The sequence below is a fragment of the Apium graveolens genome, unplaced genomic scaffold (assembly GCF_009905375.1).
Source record: "Apium graveolens cultivar Ventura unplaced genomic scaffold, ASM990537v1 ctg1876, whole genome shotgun sequence".
Taxonomy (NCBI): Eukaryota; Viridiplantae; Streptophyta; class Magnoliopsida; order Apiales; family Apiaceae; genus Apium; species Apium graveolens.
The window spans coordinates 66,977-88,468 of record NW_027417423.1 but is presented as its reverse complement, the minus strand read 5'-3'; the positions used below and the strand labels follow the sequence as shown (position 1 = coordinate 88,468).

Genomic DNA, 21,492 nt, shown 5'->3' with positions numbered 1-21,492 from the left:
TGCTAAGAAAGAAAAGGATTATTTTGATAATCTCTGGAATGCTCATTGGAAAGATTATACATATCCTATTTCCATAATATAAGCTGTTGCACATCTAGAAACAGCTGAACAGAAGATTACAAGTCCTGATATGCTGAATCATCTAAAAGCATCAACTTTAGTTGTCAGATCATTATATACAGCTCAAGAAACAACTACTTCTCAAATCAATCAGATCAAAGAATCATTGATTACTTCAAAGCTGACTACTCATCAGGAAATTCAGAAGTAAATTGCACCAATAGTTTCCAGACAAACTGCAATTAAAGCTAGTCAAGTTAGATTGGAAGCGAAACAAGTTCAAATGTCTGATCAACTTATAGAAGTACAAAATCCAATGGAGCTGATTCTTTCTCTACTGCTTGGTGATGATGACAAAAGGGGGAGAAAATTGTTAAATCTAAATGCAAACAGCTTACATTGACAAATACTGATGATGAAAATCCTGATGGAGGTAATAAGGGGGGACAGAAGGATAATGAAAGAAGAAGAGGTGAAGAGCTAGTTGGAGTTAGTGGTTCATCAAAAGCAATCACTAGATTTCAATCTAGACAAGGTGGAGAGGGTGGGAGAAATGAAAGAAGAGTTGAAGATTTGATTGTGACTAAAAAAATGCAACAATCTTTACAAGTCACAACTGCTGCTAATGAAGACCAAGGTATTCTGGAGATAGAAGCTGGTGTTGAAGCAAGTCAATATCTTCAAACTCTGAAAGTAAAAGGAAGGAAGACAACTCTATTCTACAAGGATCCAAAGATTCAAGTATTTGACTCTGAGGTGAGTAGAAGAATCTTGGAAAGAAACAATCATAGAGTTGATCTTGAACAGCTAAGGCAAATGGAGGAAGACTTCAAGAAATCCATGAAGACAGCAAATGTTGATATTGCTGTTATTTCTCAAGTACTTTATGAAGATGATCCTTCTAGTAGACCAACCAGAGGTGTAGTTATAAGAGAAATCAGTTAAGCAGAAGATGAGAGATTTCTCAAATCACAAGTTATTTTAACTGCTGAAAAGAAGCTTAAAGGAAAAGAGAAGATATGAGAGAAGTCAAAGATTTCAAAGCCTAAAGCCAAAGCCGTTGCAAAGAAGAAATCAGTGTCTAAGGAAACTAAATCTCAAATACTGATAGATTCAATCTATACAGTAATACAAGCTTATGATCTTGAAGAAAGATGTGAAGAAGAAGAAATCAGCCAAACTCATCAAAAAAGGAAGATTTATGGAGGTGATTGGGCTGATAAATTAAAATTAACCTCTGACATTGCTCAAGTTAAGGAAGAAGTTGTTTATCAGAATGAAGAGTAAAGTCTAATATCCACTGAAGTAAGAATGAATATGCTTACTTGATTCCTGAATTTAGATAGTTTTGACATCATCAATTGGAACTTGTACATATTGCCATCATGCACAAGTTGGGGGAGATTGTTAGATATAATTGATGATATCAGCAAAAACTATCAGAAGTTCATATCAGAACTTATATCAACGGATGATGATGATATCAACGGATGATGATATCAACGGATAATGATATCAACGGATGCTGATGTCAACGGATGATGAAATAAGGATTTGTCACATCAGTTGATCTTCGATAAGGAAAAGGATACAGGAACTCAAGGCGGTGAAGAACTTTATCTTAGAAGCATTGTATTAGGTTTTCTTGTTGTTAATAGAATAGGATTCCTTATACATTATGTAGTTGTGCTCTATATACAGCACAGATTAAGTTCATGTTATAAGCATTGCGAACATTGTTATATCTTTCGCATAACCTATCAGCTCTTAAGGATATTTGTTCATCCTTTCGAGAGAGTAAGTTTGTAATCAGGTTTTATCTGTTAATATAAAAACTGTTGATTCTGTTGAAACTTTGTCGAATTGATTCTATTAACTGTAATCACCCCCCCCCCCCCTCTACAGTTGATTAAGGGCCTAACAGGTTTTATAACCGAAACCGAACCGAAAAAAACCGAACCGAGGTTTTTAAAACCTCTTTTTCTTAATCTCCACCGAAGCACTCAGATTCATATACTTCTAAATTGAAACACATTTATTTACTTTGAAATTAATTTTTTTGAAGATAATTTATGAATTGTATTTAAATTTAATTAAGTAGAATTAAAATAACATCTATTTTTTTTATTTTTTTAATCGTAAGGAACCCGCAGCCGCTACCCTTCGGGTGCGCACTAGGTAAACCCCATGGACTCACGTAATAGCCTTCAAACCACGTGAACCAAGATAAACCGCACTTAAGCAACATGCTCTGGTTCAGGAGGCATAATCATAAATTCTCCCCCCTTAGGATTCGAACCTGTGACCAAGAGGATAATTATCCCCTCTTTAACCAACCGAGTCAACCCTTGCGGGCTTCTAATTACATTAAATTGAAAAAGAAATTTTATCAATAAATAATTATCAGTAAAACTAAATAATATTAAATTATTTAAAATAACAAAGATGTTTTTATTTTCCATCAACTTCAACTTCTTTTAGTTAATATCCACCGAAACACTGACATCTATATACTTCTTGACTAAAAGGCATTCGTTTACTTTTACATTGAATTTATTTTCAAAGATAATTTATGAATTGTATTTAAATTTAATTATGTAGAATTAAAATAACATGTGTTTACGGTAATTATACAATTCGTTTCACAAAAGAATACCATTAGTTATAAAGTTAACCCGGTATAATTACGTAACAAGTAAAACAACTATCGGTGCATAACTATAACTTGGCACATGTTTTATTTTATTTTATAATGAGTCAAAATATAATGAGTCAAAATATTTTATTTTATTCCAATTTGCAATTAGAACTTGGCACATGTTTCAAAAAATACTCGAAATTTGACTACATGACCCGGCCGAAAAATATCGTCACATTCTACGTTTAGTAAATTTAAATTACAAGTTCGGCGAGAATATCTTACCAATAATATGAATTTTTTTAATATCTTATGTTAATATAAATTAATGTGTTTGAGGTGTTTATAAGATCAAGTCAATTGATTATTTATACTAGCATAATAACCCGTGCGAGGCACGGGTCATTTTCTAGAGTTTTGTTTTATACTTCATGCAATTGTAATGTTCTTAGAGCAACTCCAATACTATCTTTATATAGGCTCTTAAATAAAATTTTGAAGAAATGGAGATAAAATTTCTCTCCAACAAGCTCTCTGTCCCCCTATAACATTAGGAGTTTCAAATGCTTCCTCACTTTTAGGAGTGAATACCCCCTCCTCAACAATTATTATATTATATTTTTCTTACCGGTCTATTTAACATAAATGACTTTAATTGGTAAAAAGATAGATAGAGAGTGAGTTTAAGGAGAATTGTTGGAGAAATTATTTGATTTTGGCTTTGAAATAATTAGGAGCTCATTTATTTATATTATTTTTAATGAAAATGCAAGGAGGTTGTTGGAGTTGCTCTTAGTTGTTTTCTTATTTGTAAATGTTGTACAATGTCTAACGTATATCAAATACAAATGGATTATTTATTAACGTGTATTATTTTTATACAAGACATTACCAAATTACACAACGTTTCTAATATAGCTCATTAAGCAAAATATATATATTCTTGTTTGTGTTGTATAATTTGTATTTAATAAATGAATATAAACAGGGTAGTCAGTGTACGTTTAAAACGAAACGATTAAACTTGATCTGTAGAAAGTCGTTAGTATGTTTACAAATAAAAAACTAAAAATTAACATATATGTTGAATACAGAGATGACCAAAAAATTTAAATTTTATTTAAATAAGCTATATGTACTTGTCTATATTATTATTGAGTTTAATGCTAACTTACAATTAACTTACTCAATTTAGAAAGATAAAAAATGCATAAATGAAGTGAGGATGACATGCAATCATAATATACAATAATATAAAATTTATATTACTGTTAATATTAAAGTTGATTTTAATGAAAAATATTAATTTTTGAAATTCAACTTATATATGTATGGGAAAATATTAGTTTTTTATTTACACAACTGTTAACAAAGTAAGATTATGTTATATGTATGTGTGTTATCATGTAAATTATTGTATGTCGCATTTTTTAGTAAATTATGATGGTTTCAATTATTTATATGTTAAATATTTGATTTATGCACATGTATAATCATTATTAATATCTTGTGAGACAATTGATTACTTAAATAATATGCATTTATAATTATTCAAAAATTAAAATTATGCAATAAATAAAGTGCTATAATTTATATATGGTATTCGCATTATCACTAACAAACTATCCATATCTATTTTTTACACAACCGAGTATCAATCATGGTTGTAACATAAAAATAAATTATATATTTTTAAGACTTATTATTGATATTCACGATTTTTTCAACAATTCGGAGGAAAAATTGTAATTATATCGTTATTTAAACCGTTTTTAAGTTTCTTTCATTACGACTATAATATTTCTTCATATAATAATTTGATAATATTATACACTATTCTCCTAAAATTAAATATTTTTCAATTCGATAAAATTTTATAAATATCAGTTGAACTGGTTAATTCCTTCAAATTATTGAACAATGTATATTTTTTCTTTAAATAATATAAAATGCATTGAATCAAATTCTACAATCTAGTATAGATATAACTTTTATTTGAATAATTCAAAATATTTGTACAATATTATCTTGATCAATGAATTTTGCTTATCGAAAATAATTCTTTTTAAAATGCTAGTTTTTTAAAGTGAAAAATGAAAAATAAATCGATTCAATATCTTATCGTAGTTTTAACAAATCTCATATCGAATTTCAAATATTCTTAAAATCGGGACAAATCCCAAAAATAATAATGCGCTACCATTGAAGCTAGTAATTTTAATATAAATAATCAATTGACTTGATTCTATAAAGACCTCAAACACATTAATTTATATTAATATAAGATATTAAAAAAATTCACATTAATGGTAAGATACTCTCGCCGATCTTGTAATTTAAATTTACTAAACGTAGAATGTGACGATGTTTTTCGGCCGGGTCATGCAGTCAACTTTCGAGTATTTTTTGAACAATAGGCCAAGTTCTGATTTCAAATTCAAAATAAACTAAAATGCATTGATTCATTATAATTCGAACTTATCTAAATATGTAATATCAATTAGATTATTTATATATAAGCGATTCTATTTTTAATTTTTTTTAAAAAAAATTATATATGTACATTTTAATTACTTTTTATAATAAAACAATATGTTAAGATATATAAAATATATTTTTAAACTAAAAAATGATTAATAAATAAGATAACAATCCATTTATGTACTACTCCTAATTTTATATCTGGAATTCAATTCTTTAAAATTAATTGTATAAATATTCAAGTAACTATCCTTTTTTTGCGAAATTCAAGTAGTTATCTTTAAAGTTAAATAAAATATTTATTTAGCACAGTTACATATTATGTGTACGACAAAAAGCACATGTGACAATATGGTGTAGTGGTATGAGGCTGTATAGCTCAATGAAATATCTCAAGTTCGATTACCACAAACAACATCTTTTATTTATATAAATATTAAAAATATGGGTAATTTAGTCTTTTCAATGAGACTTTTTAATCTCATGAATATTATCTCCTTGTTCTCCTATTATATATATAGAAGAGATTAAAATTACTAATTTTACTAGTAGAGCATTATTATTTTTGGGACTTGTCCCGATTTTAATAATATTCGAAATTTTATATGAGATCTCACGAGATTTTTTAAAACTACGATGAGATATTAAATCGATTTATTTTTTATTTTTCACTTTAAAAAAACTAGCTTTTTAAAAAGAATTTTTCTAGATAAATAATATTCATTGATCAAGATAATATTGTACAAAAATTTTGAATTATTTTTATATTTTGAATTGTCCAAATAGAAGTTATATCTATACTATATTGTATATTTTGATTCAATGTATTTATACTAATTAAAGAAAAAATATATATTGTTCAATAATATGAATGAATTAACCAGTTCAACTAATATTTATAAAACTTTATCAAATTGAAAAATATGTAATTTTAGGAGAATAGTATACAATGTTATCAAATTATTATATGAACAAATATTAGAGTAGTAATGAAAGAAACTTAAAAACGGTTTAAATAACGATATAATTATAAATTTTCCTTCAAATCCTTGAAAAAAAATCATGAATATCAATAATAAGTCTTTATAATATATAATTTATTTTTATGTTACAACCATGATTGATACTCAGTTGCGTAAAAACTAGATATAGATTGTTTGCCAGTGATAATATGAATACTATATAAAGATTATTGCAAATTATACATTACATAATTTTAATATTTGAATATTTATAAATACATGTTATTTAAGTAATCATTTGTCTCACTAGATGTTAATAATGATTAAAAATGTACATAAATCTGATATTTAGCATATAAATAATTGAAACTATCGTAATTTACTAAGAAATATAACATACGACAATTTACATGCAAACATACACACACATATAGCTTAATGTTATTTTGGTAACGTAGTGTAAATAAAAAACTAACATTTTTTCATACATACATACGTTGAATTTCAAAAACTAACTTTTTTTTAAAAAATCAACTTTTATATTAACAATAGTGCAAATTTTACATTATTATATATTATGATTGCAAGTCATTCTGACTTCAATTATGTATTTTTTTATCTTTTTAAATTGAGTAAATTAATTATAAGTTAGTAGTGAACTCAGTAATATATAGACCAGTACATATAGTTTATTTAAATAAAATTCCAAATTTTTGGTTAACTCTGTATTCAACATAAATGTTACTCCCTCCGTCCCTTTCAATTGTTTACATTTTTTAGAGAGTGTCGGACACGCATTTTAAGGTGCATATAAAGTATAGTTCTGTAAATTTTTTTTACAATTTTATTTTTCTGAATAAGAATTAAAACATTCAACTTTTATTCAGAAAAGAAAATTATAAAAATAAGTTACATAACTATACTTTTTATGTACCTTAAAATGCGTGCCGAACACTTTCTCAGAAATGTAAACAATTGGAAGGGACTGGGGGAGTATTTTTTAACTTTTTATTTGTAAACATACTATCGGCATTCTACAAATTAAGTATAATCATTACGTTTTAAACGTGCACTGACTACCCTATTTATATTCATTCATTAAATACAAATTATACAACACAAATAAGAATATATATATATATATATATATATATATATATATATTAATGAGTTATATTTGAAACGCTGTGTAATTTGGTATTGTCTTTTATGAAAATAATACACATTGATAAACAATTAACTTTTATTTCATATACGTTAGACATTATACAACATTTATAAATAAGAAAACAATTAAGAACATAATTGCATGATGCATAAAAAATTTATAGAAAATGACCCTGGCCTCGGACGGGTTATTATTCTAGTTATTTATTATAGTGTAACAATATGATTCCAACAATCATAATAAATACAATTTAGAACTATAAAATAGATAGGGATTCTAGAGCTGAAAATAAATCGGGTATCAAAATTATTGTATTTAGTTACAATTCTTATAAGAAAAGTAGAAATTTGTAATATACATGTGACGAATATATTAGAGTTATAGATTTGCATTACAATTATTATAAAAAGATTATAATTACAATACGATTTTTAATTTTATTATTTCATTAAAAGTTACCATATAGTCGGAGACGGAGCCGGGTCCAGGGTACCCCTCCAGAATGCCCAATATAAACTAGTAGTATACCTTCTTGCAATTTGCAAAGTGGTTTGTGCAACTCAGATGGCCAGTTCCTTTAACTGCTTCCCTGCAAAACATGGTTCAGCCCCCTGGTCCTGCCCTTTTTTTTTCTTTTCTTTTTTCAATACCTTTCTTCTTCTTTCTTTTCTTTTTGTTTTCCTTGTTATTTTTTTTTCAAACTATTGGCATGGTTTTATGTATGTCAAGTATATAAACGCTTCTTAACATTATTTTTAGTAATCATGAGTTAAATTTATATATTTTTTTAATTTTTTATAATCAAAATTAATTTTAATTTTAATTTTTAAAATTGTAATGTAAATTCGGCCCTCCTAAAAATTGGTTCTGCCTTCGTCAATGCATATAGTTACATGAAATACAAGATTATTGAGGTGAAATAAAAATAGGAATCGCAATTATAATACGATTTCTAACGATTCAAATCCTCAAATACATTATCATCATATTGAAGATGAATAACAAAGAACACATTTATCAATTTGATCATGTACACGGGAGGTTGTAGGGTGCATTTAAAAGGTATATACTGGTAGTCGTCAGACTTATAAGAGGTTTTGAATTGTTTACTCTCTTTGGCAAAAGCAAGCTCGCTTTTTATATCTAGACTAGATAAAAAAACATATAGTCAAGCTGCCCATTTGGTTTTAATGTATGTGTGAAGCCCAAATCTTCTCCGTTCGGTGCCTAACTTGGAGAAAAGCCGGAGAGTAAGAGTAGTAGAACCATGTTTTTATTGCAAGTCGAGAGAAATAAATTTCAGTGCTGTGTTTTATTGAATGAGTGACGGTACTATATAAGTCTTTTATTAAAAGTTGTCTTCGGTGGACTAGCTATGTGCCTGTTTGGGGATCAACTTTCCCGCTTCATTCCCTCAGAAAGTGTCTTTTAATTTCTTGCATGCTGTTTGGCAAATTAAGAGAATGATCATTCTTACCCCTTAAATGGGCAAAAGTACAAAATCCTAACTTTCTCATCCTAACTTATTTCTTGAATTGATCTGATCTCTAATGGCTGCTTACTAATATTAATTAAGTACAATTTAAAGATAATATTTTTATTTTATATTTTGTTAAAAATAAATTTAATAACATTTTAATATATATAAACTGTCAAAATGCATATTAAAATTAGTATAGTAAATAAATGTATATATACACACACATCTATATTTATATTTAGTTTTATTTTTTAGCCCGGAATAATAATGTAATTTTTATTTTGCCGAGATTAAAATTGTATATTATATAATTTTATCCCATGTCAGTATCCTTATTTTTAAATTTTATTTTTGAAAAAGAATAAAACTTATAAGTTATGATTTACCAAACACATTACCAACTTATAAATAACTTATAGATAAAATTATCTAAACACTTAAATAACATATAAATTATAATGTTCATATTATATGACACTTTTCAACTTTAAGTTATATTATAATTTTTAAGAAATCTCAAACAACCCTGTGACTATATATTATATATATGATGGATCATGGATGCTATTATATGGTAAAGCATCAAAGCAGAGAACTAGAATTATGACTGAAACAGTTCAGTTTTTTCGACACAAAAAACTTGAAGGCAAAGTAGCCATAATCACAGGTGGCGCTTGCGGAATGGGTGAGGCCACCGGCCCACCGCCCACCTAATTGCTGAACACGGGGCATGGGTCGTGATAGCAGACATTGAAGATGCATTAGGCCAGAACGTAGCTAACTCAATTGGTGACGGGCAATGCACGTATATGCATTGTGATGTGACCAATGAAGACCAGGTGAAGGCACTAGTAGACTCGACGGTTGAAACTTTCGGTAAGCTTGATATCATGTTTAGTAATGCAAGGGTTGGCAAAACAGGGGAAAGTGCACAAACCATTCTTGATTTTAATCTAGATGCCAGCGACCGGCTCTTTGCCATCAACACTCGTGGTATGGCAGCTTGTGTGAAGCATGCTGCGCGTGTCATGGTGGAAGGGGGCGTCAAGGGAGGGAGCATAGTATGCACGGGGAGTCTGGCAGAGTCAGTGGGGATGGCACAGTTCATTGACTATGTAATGTCCAAGCACGCTGTGGTAGCAAATACTGTTTTATTTTTGGCTTCTCAAGATTCTCAGTTTATCACTTGACAGGAATTGGTTGTGGATGGTGGAACCAAGCTTTGATTACTTGAAAAACTATACATTGTCACCATATATGCAGGAAGCATAGTTTGGTTGGAGGTAGTTGGTAAGTTCCCTTCATTTTACAAAACTAAGAGTTGCTGCAAGTATGAAGCTTGCTGTTATCACTGATTTAACTTCACATAAGCCCTGTTTTGGTGCTATCATTAACCATTCTTTGACTTCTAACAAATTTGGCAACTGATTTTTTTTTTTTTTGAAGATTGATAAAGAGTCAAGTTTCATAACAGGATACAACCTTTTCGATATGATAGAACGAAGAAGCTATCTTAGCGGACTTCAAAATACACAGAAACTCAGAAAGGGAATAATATTTGCACAGTCGATATTGTGGAGTTGAAAGACAGATGATACCGCAGCTAGTACAAAGAAAAAGTATTTTGCGGCATCATCAAGATAACAGTAATAACAGGGAGCACCAAAAGAGTTCGACTCTCGTGAGACCTATACTAAAGGTGTTCATTGGACATCAAAAAACCCCTGATGACTATTGGAATTTCACATATGATCCTGGATACCATGAAAGTACTCATGTTTAAGCGCTTCAGCAGCTGTTATTCTGTCACTTGGATTCCAGCGCAGCATATTCTGACAGATTAAGAGCAAAATGGTGTTTTTAATTACTCATGATCCTTACGTTCTATATATAAAAGAGCATTGGAAGCAATACTGAATGAAAATGAAAGTTCAGCAAGCATATAAAAGTTGCATCTTTGATATTTGCTAAAATCTTAAAGGGGGCATACATATTGGGATAGATGGAGTATTTAATATTTTAAATTGAAGAACTCGCCGATAGAAGATTTATTCCTGCTGGTTCAAGACCTTGAATTACTTCTGTAAGATTCTAAAGGAAGAACATAGGACTGAAAATTAGTTCTTTTAACATTAATACTACCAGAGGGTGAAGGGAAATAACTACACAGAGATCCTGCATTACCTTAGGAGGAAAAACTGTCTGCCTGCTGATAGCGGGACACAATGTGGTCACTCCAGGCCACATTTCCTCATTAGGTGTGACTAAAATGCTACATATAAATGAGCTTATAGAAGTCAGAATAGAAGCAAGTTTAGCATATAATATGGCTGGATTTTTGTGCACTATATTCACCTGCATATATTGTTCAACAGTTCAGGTGGACGGCATCTTTCCCCAAACAAATGGTGTCCCATCACCATTTCAGCAAATACACAGCCGACAGCCCAAATATCAGAAGGCGTGGAGTAGCTGTCAGATCCGAGCAGAACTTCAGGAGCCATATTATCAATGTTTCCCACCTGGATGTAATTGTCAGCAGTACAGTTATTAATAGAATGAAAGATGAAATAATTGACAGAAAAGGAGACAAGTATGTAACATGTAGGCTTGCTGCTTGTGAAGAAGAACAAAGTTGCAACAGATAAATTTGTCTGATGCTTATTTCAATATAATGATGGTTTCTCTTCCCAGTTAAACATAAGGATGAAATAAATGCACATTCCTACCTGCTTAGTAAGTGACCTGAGATGGATGTCAATTTCCCTAGATAATCCAAAGTCTGCAAGTTTCACAACACCATCAGCACCATCAATCAGCATGTTATCGGTCTTCAAATCTCGATGAACAATTTTATTTGTGTGCAGGTATAGGATTCCAGATAAGATATTATGCAAAAACCTCTGCAAAGTAGAAGATCCAGAAATTTAATTACTCTAGATCAAGAATAATGATGTCTAATTTGATAGTAATCAAGACTTTTGAGCGATGAAATCGAATTTTGTTATTGAATGTTGGAGATTTTGTTATTGAAAAAAGATAGATTCTTTTATCTCTTAGATGAAATAAGGGTCTGATGATGTCACTCACTTTTACGACTTCAGGACTCCAGGTTGTTAATGGGGCTGACTTCAGGAATTTTTGTAGATCACTTTTGATATACTCAAAGACGATAGCGACAAGGTTGTCACGGGTCTGTACGTCAAGCATCCTGTAAAATTACAGTAATTGAATTACTTCATTTCAACAGTTCCATAAAACTAACTTTACAAGGGATTGATTAAAGATTAGTCAAATGCTTGATGCCTAGATAGAAATGTGCCATGTTTGTCAAAACATCAATTAGCATGCAATGGCAATCATATACACAAGAATGAAAATGCTCAGTTAGCTGTTTTTAGTATCTACATCAATTTCCTGATAATACACACAAATCAAACAAACCAGATAAAACTTTTAGTAGCAAAGTGTTCCTGGTTCTACTTATCATTTTCATGCCAGATTCTAACAAAGGACTTACAGATACAACTTTTTCTCTCATGTAGTATTATCGAAGCACAGCTCAGGTCAAGAATAGTAGTTCAAGTTGTATTAGAAAAACAATTTTCAACTAAAACCAGATTCCTTAGAAGACCTAAAACCACAAAATATGTTAAATCATACCGAACAAGCTCATCTCACATATTACAGAGTAAAAACAACAGAAAACAAGAGTTGAGTTATAGATGCAGTAGAGTGCAAGACTCAAGAAATCCAAGTTTTAGATCATCAACTATATTTAATAACAATACACATTATAAGATGAGTTTAATCTGCACAAGATGAGGACATTAAAGCAACAGACTGCAAAACATGATAATCATATACGACTAGTACAGTTACAGATGTGCCTTAATTAAACGTAAATGCTAAGAAATAATAACTTCTGTCTGTTCCTCGAAAGCAAATTTATAGGAGGGTTGAAAAGAAATTACTTGACAATATTTGGGTGATCCGTCGCTTTGAGAATGGCAACCTCCCTAATCACTGAGCTTGGCACACCTCCGTGTTCATGAAAGTAAATGTAGTGCACAGAGATACAAATAGCAGCAATAAATATATCCAACCACAGTATACTAAAAACACACAGATTTAAGTGGTTCGGCCAAGTGCCTACATCCACTGAGACTACTGATATTATTAAACAGAGTGAGGAAATTACAGGGAAGAACTAATTCCCTCACTAATAATATCCCAAGTGTTTCCCAGAGTTGTAGAAACTTTCATACATAAACTAACATCCTAAGCTTTGCTCTATGTTCTGATTTCTAAATTGATATCTGTAGAGATGGAAGAGTACTATATATCAAATCGAAGTTTTCGACAAGACGAATCCAACGCCAAAAAAATCACTTCAATTGGAGTTCCGTGGCACCGCCAGAATCTGTTAGAGTGTTGCTGTCAGAATTCAGTTATGGCAGCTGATAGAGGGACAGAAAGAAGTACACCAGCAGAGGATGAAAGATCTGGATAAACGTTGATCAACAACAGGTTATGTTTTTACTATGGCGGGAGGACCAATTTGCTGGAGATCGACATTACAATCAACTGTAGCTTTGTCTACTACGGAGGCAGAATACATGGCTGTAACTGAAGAATTTAAAGAAGCTATTTGGCTTCTCGGATTGACCAAAGATTTAGGAATTGTTCAGAAAAATGTGAAGGTTTTTTGTGACAGCCAGAGTGCCATTTGTTTAGCAAAGAACCAGGTTCATCATGATCGCACTAAGCACATCGATGTTCGTTATCATTTTGTTCGTGAAATTATTGAGGATGGAAGTGTACTACTTCAGAAGGTAAGCACTACAGTAAATAGTCTTCAGTGCCACTATCTGCTGCGTTTCAGGATCACGACCCATGAAAACAATGGAAGAGAAACCCTCTCCAATCTTTCTAATTATTTCGTACTGCAGCCCGTTCACCAACATAACCAACAATAAGATAGTGACCCAAAAATGCAATGACATATCGACATACAGTAGTGTAATATAATGATATACCTCTTTTACACATGAAGTAAATGAGGCAAAAGAAAACAATTTTGAAGATGAATCTTACCAGAAAAATCAGCAAAAAGATACGCAATTTGTGAAAAAAAGGTTTTAGTTAATAAAGTAGAGCCAGCCCATGAAATTCTTGAACAAAATGTATTGATATTGATACAGATTTACACAAAGAGATGCTCAAATTTTTGTGATCATGCAAGAACATAAGTGTGTGTGTGTGAAGGGGAGGGGGTGGAGAGAGAGAGAGACAGAGACTGAGAGAGAGAGGGGGGGAGAGAGGGGGAGAGAGACAGACAGAGAGAGAGGGAGAGAGAGAGGGAGAGAGAGAGAGAGAGTTACCAGAAGTTTGAGTTTTTGCAATTACAAACACTGATTTGAGCGCCAAATGCCGCAGAGAGATATGTATGTATGTATTTTATGGACTTGACTTAAAAAAGACGAGCGCCTTTTGTTTTGTTGCCACTTGCCACCCCATCAAACTATGTCTGTGTAGAGTGTGTATATATAGGCGTCTGCGGAGATGAGAAAAAAATTAGAAACTGAACTTTTGTACAAATTATTATTTCCCCGGATTTTATCTTTTTTCTTGTTTTTGTGTTAAGCAACATGGATGTGTTGAGTATTTTTTTAAAAAAAAAAAAATATTTTGTCAAAATATTTATTAAATTATTTTTAAGCAGCAAGATTGAGTAATTCTGCCATTTGAACATAAAGATAAAGCCTAAAATAGCAGAACTTCTGTGATACCTAACATAAAGATTTTAATGGACATGAGGAAAATACAATGGAGATTCGAATGCCAATGTGACCTGGATATATAGGGTGTACTTGTTCTTAAGTATTTCTGCAGCTGCAGCTGTTTCTTTTGTTGCTCGGAATCACCGCAGAATTTGGAGCCAAAGTAAAAGCAGGAGGATGCACCTCAGTTTGCCAGCAATGATCAATCTAGCCACAGAACCAGCAATGATCAACGGCGACTTACACCTCAGTTTGCCCAAAAAACCTATGCAGCTCATATATGTTTGCGAGGTAGGTACCGAGACTTTTATCATTTTAATCTCAAGTATACCTCTCAATATATAGGCATCTCAAGTTGCTCTTCTTCTATTTTACTCGATGTGGTACACCAAGTAACAAAACAGAAAAAGTAAACAAAATGGGTTTTTCTTATTATTTATATTATATCCAGATTAATTAATATTAATATTACAAAATATATTCAGAGTATGATTAAACTAATCTTTACTCAATATATTTTATATTAATAATTAAATAATCAATATAAATAATTAAACTTGTAATAGAAAAGAAAAATATAAGAGTTCCCACTAGTACTAGGCCACACAAACATTCCACTTATGCTAGTAGTTATAAACAACACTAACACAAGATGCTATATAAACTCAATATCTTTCTTTTACAATATCAATGTGGGACAAAATCCCCATAACCCATTTCAAACAAGCAACTTTGTTTCAATATATTCATGGATTCCACTAAGAAAATATCTTAGATCCAAATATGAAAATTTAAGTCCTCATGTCAAGGAACAACCTCCAAGTGTTAGTTTCCGGAAATCATATCACGAACATATATAAAATATGCCTCAAACTTTCCATTTTCTAACAATCCCCCACAAATCCATAATTAAATTGCATACCAGATTTTATCATGACTTGCTTTTCAGAGTCGATACCCTCCTGGGTTTGAACCCTCCTAAGTCATCTACTTCGATGGCTACCGAATACAGATTGAATGTTTCACCTTGAATCTTTATCCGTTGGGTGTAACCACACTCCATAGACGACGACAAGTCAAAGGCTATGGTGCCAATCTACGGCTTTGAGACGTTAATGGTCATGTCTCGATCCTGTTCGTCGAATGTTTCGAGGAATAACCCTTTCCTCTAATTGCAACCACACAATTACATTCGCTTAGCTGGGCATCTCCAGAGATGTACTGCTATCATCTCGTCAAACGACTTGACCTCATTCAGAGTTCAAATAACTCTTGTTAACTAGCAGTTCAAGTACCTCTTAAGGTTTATAGGGAATAGACTCAGATACATAAGTATCTAAATGTATATGGTAGAGGTACTACCAATTCATCCTTACAACTTGTTATTACCACATTGAATACACTTCAAGGGATCTCCTCTCATGTGTATTGGGTTCCCGCTGTTGATGAATTATGATGGGTTATAAGTCCCATCCCCAACCTCGACTTAAGGACTATAGCATGCTCAAGCCCTTTAGTCAGCGGATCAGCTATATTATCCTGAGTTCCTATGAACTCTATAGCAATAATCCTATCAGACACAAGACCCCTTATAGACTTTAGTCTAACTTGGATGTGTCTCTTTGTTTTAGCATTATACTTTACACTTCTGACTTTGTCGATAGTTGTATGGCTATCACAATGAACAGAAATGGCAGGAAGCGGCTTGCTTACTACAGGTAACATACTCATGAGTCTATGTAACCATTCAGCCTCCGTCCCCGTGGCATCAAGTACACACAACTCAGCCTCAAAAGTAGACCGAGTAATCAAAGTCTGTCTAGAAGACTTTCAGGACACTGCTCCACCCGCAAGGGTAAAAATATATCCAGTCACTCCATTGGAACCAGATTTCTTAGCTATCCAACTTGCATCACTGTACCCCTCGAGTACCTCCGGAAATCTCCGGTAATGCAAGCCAAGGGAAATAGTTCTCTTCAGATCTAAGAACTCTATCCAGTGCCTCCCAATGAGTCTTGTTTGGAAAGCTTGTATATCTAGCCAACTTAGATACAGAATAAGAAATATTTGGCCTAATCACATTAGCAAGATATTGCAAACTCCCAATAATCTGAGAATACCTTAACTGAGACACAGGAACTCCTGAACTATTCTTGACTAAGGCAATTTTTGAATCATATGGTGTACTAGCGATTCTACAATTTGAATAACTGTACTTCTCAAGTATAGATTTCTCTATATAATGAGACTGTGACAAAATTATTCCATCAGTTGACTGAGTCAACTTGATCCCAAGAATCACACTAGATTCACCCATATCCTTCATCTCAAAGTGCATCTTCAAGAAACTCTTTGTCTCGTTAATAATCTCAATATTGGTTCCAAACAACAAGATATCATCTACATACAAGCACACGATCACAGAATCATTACCTCTAACCTTATAGTAGACACACGTGTCACTTTCATTAACTAAAAAATTTGAAGTCTAAAACAGTTTCATCAAACTTTTATGTCAGTCTATAGGTGATTGTTTAAGGCCATAGATGGACTTGACTAGTCTACATACTTTCCTCTCATTACCAGAAGCAACAAATCCCTCAGGCTGATCCATATAAATCTCTTCTTCAAGGTCACCATAAAGAAAACCTGTCTTTACATCCATTTGATGGATGATAAGACCATGTACAGAAGCCAATGCAATAAGCATTTTGATTGTTGTCATTCGGGCAACTGGAGAATATGTATCAAAATAATCAATGTCTTCCCTTTGCCTAAAGCCCTTAGCAACTAGCCTAGCCTTGTACTTATTTATTGAGCCATCAAGGTTTAGCTTCCTCTTGAAGATCCATTTACATCCAATAGTAGAACACCCTAGAGGGAGATCAACTAACTCCCATGTTTCGTTTGAAACAATTGAGTCAATTTCACTCTTTAAAGCGTCTTTCCAATGCCTTGACTTCGAAGAATCCTTGGCTTGACGGAAAGTTAAAGGCTCATCCTCACGCTTACTCCTTCTAGGTTCCTCTACTTTGTTAGGAGTAGAGCTACTACCAGGATCCACCCCCACATTTGTCATCTTTTCCACATTATCAGGAATAGAAACTGATGTGTGAGTGGGATCATCCTCAGGACTACCCAAAGATATACCAGTCTTCATTGGGCATACTTCCTCAAAGAAAGTTACATCACGAAACCCAACCATCGTATTCGCCACAATACCATCTATGTCAGATTTTAATACTAAAAATCTCATAGCAGTTGTGGTTTCAAGATAGCCCAGAAAGATACAATCAACAGTTTTCGGACCCAATTTCTTTCTCTTGTGTTCAGGGAAAAACACCTTAGCAAGGCACCCCCACACACGAAGATAACTCAAACTTGTCCTACGCTTTCTCTATAATTCATATGGTGTCTTATCCATATGTTTCAGAGGGACTCTATTCAGAATATGGCAAGCCGTATTCAGATCCTCTCCCCACATGTACTTAGGCAAGCCAGAATTAATTAGCATACTGTTAATCATGTCTTTAAAAGTTCTGTTCTTTTGTTCTGCCACCCATTAGACTCAGGTTTGTATGGTGGAGTAACCTCATGAACTATACCATTGTTTGCGCAAAATTCATTAAACAAGGTACTCGTATACTCACCACCTCTATCAGACCTCAAACGTTTAAGTATTTTGCCAATTTGTGTTTCAGCTTCATTTTTATACATAATGAATTTATCTAGTGCTTCATTCTTATATTTAAGCAAATAAACATAACAATATCTACTACAATCATCTATAAAGGTAATGAAATATCTACAATGATCCTTAGTCAACACACCACCAAATTCACATATGTCTGAGTGCACTAAATCTAACAAGTCTGAATCCCTAACAACATTATGAAAATGTTTCCTTGTTTGTTTAGCAGTTACACACACTTGACACTTAGATTTCTTATCAATGGCTTACTTTGGAATCAACTCTAAATTCAACATATTCTTTAGAGCACCAAGATTTAAATGACCAAGTCGTAAGTGCCACAAATCAGATGATTCTACACAATTAACAGAAGGTGCAACACTATCATTAATAAAACCACCCAAAACGGGTTCAACATTTATTAAAAACAAACCATTAGACAAGTAACCCTTGCCAAAGAATGTACCAGTATGAGTAATAACTACTTTATCACATTTTAAAGAAAGTTCAAAGCCGTTCTTAACTAAACAACTTTCACTTATAATATTTCTACGAATAGAGGGAACATGATGCACTCTAGTGAGAGATAGAATCCGCCCAGAAGCAAACTTCAGGTCCACGTTTCCTATTTCAAGCACTTGTGCAACACTAGCATTCCCCATCGTCATTGTCACTCCATGACTGTTGATAAGATACAAACAAGCTAATATCAACACAAATATGTACATTAGCTCTAGTATCAATCAACCACTCACGTGACAGATAAGTGGAAAGTAGTACAGGGTTGTAAGTAACATACCCGTCATCGGTTCCAGAGGCAACAACCTCACCAATGACCATGTTAGCTACTGGCCCATTCGTGGTTCCAAGTCCAAGCACAGTATTTGCTTGAGCTACCACTCCAGCTTTCTTAGCTTTCTTACTTGGACAGTCCTTGCTCCAATGACCAACCCGTCCACAAGACCAACATGGTTTGTTCGCCTTTGGTTTCTTAGCCTTGTTCTTGTCAGGTTTAGTGTTAGCCTTCTTAGTGACTACCTTTCTTTTCTGTCCTACAGTCACTACATTTACCTTCGAGCTCCCATGTTCCACAGGCAACACATGTCCCTATTTGGACTTGTGCTGCTCTTGTACTGAGATGTCCAACATCAAGTTAGTCCATGTGATCTCTCCTTTCTGTCTTTTCAGGGAGAGAGCAAACTCTTCCCAAGACTTAGGGAGCTTTTCAATCATAGACATCACTCGAAACTTCTCAAGCAAGACCATACCGGACTCACCCAAATCATGAACTAACATCTCAAACTTATGAACCTGTTCAGTCATGGATTTTCCATCCACCAGCTTAAAATCAAGAAACCTAGCCACATAATACTTCTCAAATCCTTGAGAATCAGTATTATGGGTTTGGTCCAGCTTATCCCATAAGACTTTAGCAGTATAGGCATATGATGAATAAATATCGAACAAGGTATTCTCCAAGGATGTCAAAATTGGCTGCCCTAACCACCCCATCCTTCTCAGCCCATAAAGCATAAACCTTAACAGATTCAGCTTTCTCTTGATCCAACCCAGGAGGATCATACTGTACCACTAACAATAGACCCTTAACCGTTAACTAGAGCTTCGTCTTTTTCTGCCAAAGAGAAAAAGAAGCTCCACCACTAAATTTATTAGGCATACACGATAAATCAATTGGATGGGGAAAACGATACGTGGTCCAGTCAATGGTAGTAATACCACCAGAACCAGAACCAGTCTCAACAATTTTAGGAACATCAGCAATTTTGTTAACCATCTTGCTAATTAACTATATATAACTATAATCTCTTCAAGATTGTTGGGTATAATTCTAACTACATAGCAACAATGGGCAGTTATATATATAATAACAAGAACAAGGCAAATAACCAACTAACAAAACAAAACACGACAAACTATAAAGACTGTAATTGACAAAGAAAGTAAAGAAAACTTAACTCTTATCGCTTTCCAAATTCTGATAAGAAGAAAAACACAACAACTGAGTCGTCAAACCCTTCAAGAGGACTTGACTGTTCTTGAAGAGATTATTGCCCCCCACTTAAGCTGTGATGGAATGCAGCAATATCGCTTCCAGGATAAAACAGCAACAGAACAATCTAGCCACAGAACCAGCAATGATCAACGGCGACTTGCACCTCAGTTTGCCCAAAAAACCTATGCAACTCATATATGTTTGCGAGGTAGGCAGCAAGACTTGTATCATTTTAATCTCAAGTATACCTCTCAATATATAGGCATCTCAAGTTGCTCTTCTTCTATTTTACTCGATGTGGTACACCAAGTAACAAAACAGAAAAAGTAAACAAAATGGGTTTTCCTTATTATTTATATTATATCATGATTAATTAATATTAATATTACAAAATATATTCAGAGTATGATTAAAATAATCTTTACTCAATATATTTTATATTAATAATTAAATAATCAATATAAATAATTAAACTTGTAATAGAAAAGAAAAATATAAGAATTCTCACTAGCACTAGGTCACACAAGCATTCCACTTATACTAGTAGTTGTAAACAACACTAACACAAGATACTATATAAACTCAATATCTTTCTTTTACAATATCAATGTGGGACAAAATCCCCATAACCCATTTCAAACAAGCAACTTTGTCTCAATATATTCATGGATTCCACTAAGAAAATATCTTAAATCCAAATATGAAAGTTTAAGTCCTCATGTCAAGGAACAACCTCAAAGTGTTAGTTTCCGGAAATCATATCAAGAACATATACAAAATATGCCTCAAACTTTCCATTTTCTAACATACACTTGGTAAAGCTAAGAACTTGCATCAAAGTGATCAAGAATAGGTTGTTGGTTCCCCTGTATCAGATTTAATCTAACCGAGGGCTAAAGAGTTGCAGCATCAAAGATATAAATGCACAAAAATACCTTTCTTAGCAAGTAATTAGAGGAGAATATCTGCTGCCCTTGCTAATTCACAATCCGTTCACAGCCCTATCATGAGTACTAGTAAGCAAGTCATTAAACTTCAGATCTCAGGTATTCATTCTGTTTGAGTGATGGAATAGGACTCCAGTAAGATCTCAGGTATTCACAATCAGGTCATGCTCTAGTTGAATTTGCATTCACCGCAAATGTGATCTTTCTTATGTTTCTCACAGTAAGATCAGGGGTGTACAACTTGACTTTGTTCATCTCATCCATTTCC

At 32.7% G+C, this 21,492-nt stretch overlaps 1 protein-coding gene and 1 pseudogene across 6 annotated transcripts; one reads left to right on the top strand and one right to left on the bottom strand.

Moving 5' to 3' along the window:
- Positions 1-9,392: 9,392 nt before the first annotated feature.
- Positions 9,393-10,015, top strand: LOC141700178 ((+)-cis,trans-nepetalactol synthase NEPS2-like; annotated as a pseudogene).
- On the bottom strand, positions 9,864-20,453 carry LOC141700175 (cell division control protein 2 homolog). Of its 6 annotated transcripts, XM_074503997.1 has the most exons (8): positions 14,644-14,901; positions 12,764-14,346; positions 11,880-12,000; positions 11,519-11,692; positions 11,145-11,311; positions 10,974-11,061; positions 10,780-10,880; positions 9,864-10,621 (listed from the first exon to the last, which is right to left on the bottom strand). In XM_074503997.1, exons 3-7 carry the CDS (start codon positions 11,997-11,999, stop codon positions 10,809-10,811), a joined length of 621 nt encoding a protein of 206 aa, XP_074360098.1. In that variant the 5' UTR covers position 12,000; positions 12,764-14,346; positions 14,644-14,901; the 3' UTR covers positions 9,864-10,621; positions 10,780-10,808. The 6 variants fall into 6 exon arrangements, with proteins under 6 accessions (XP_074360098.1, XP_074360097.1, XP_074360094.1 ...); XM_074503996.1 differs by having other exon boundaries at positions 9,864-10,880; XM_074503995.1 differs by lacking the exon at positions 10,780-10,880 and having other exon boundaries at positions 9,866-10,621; positions 14,644-14,897.
- Between the last annotated feature and the right edge of the window lie 1,039 nt (positions 20,454-21,492).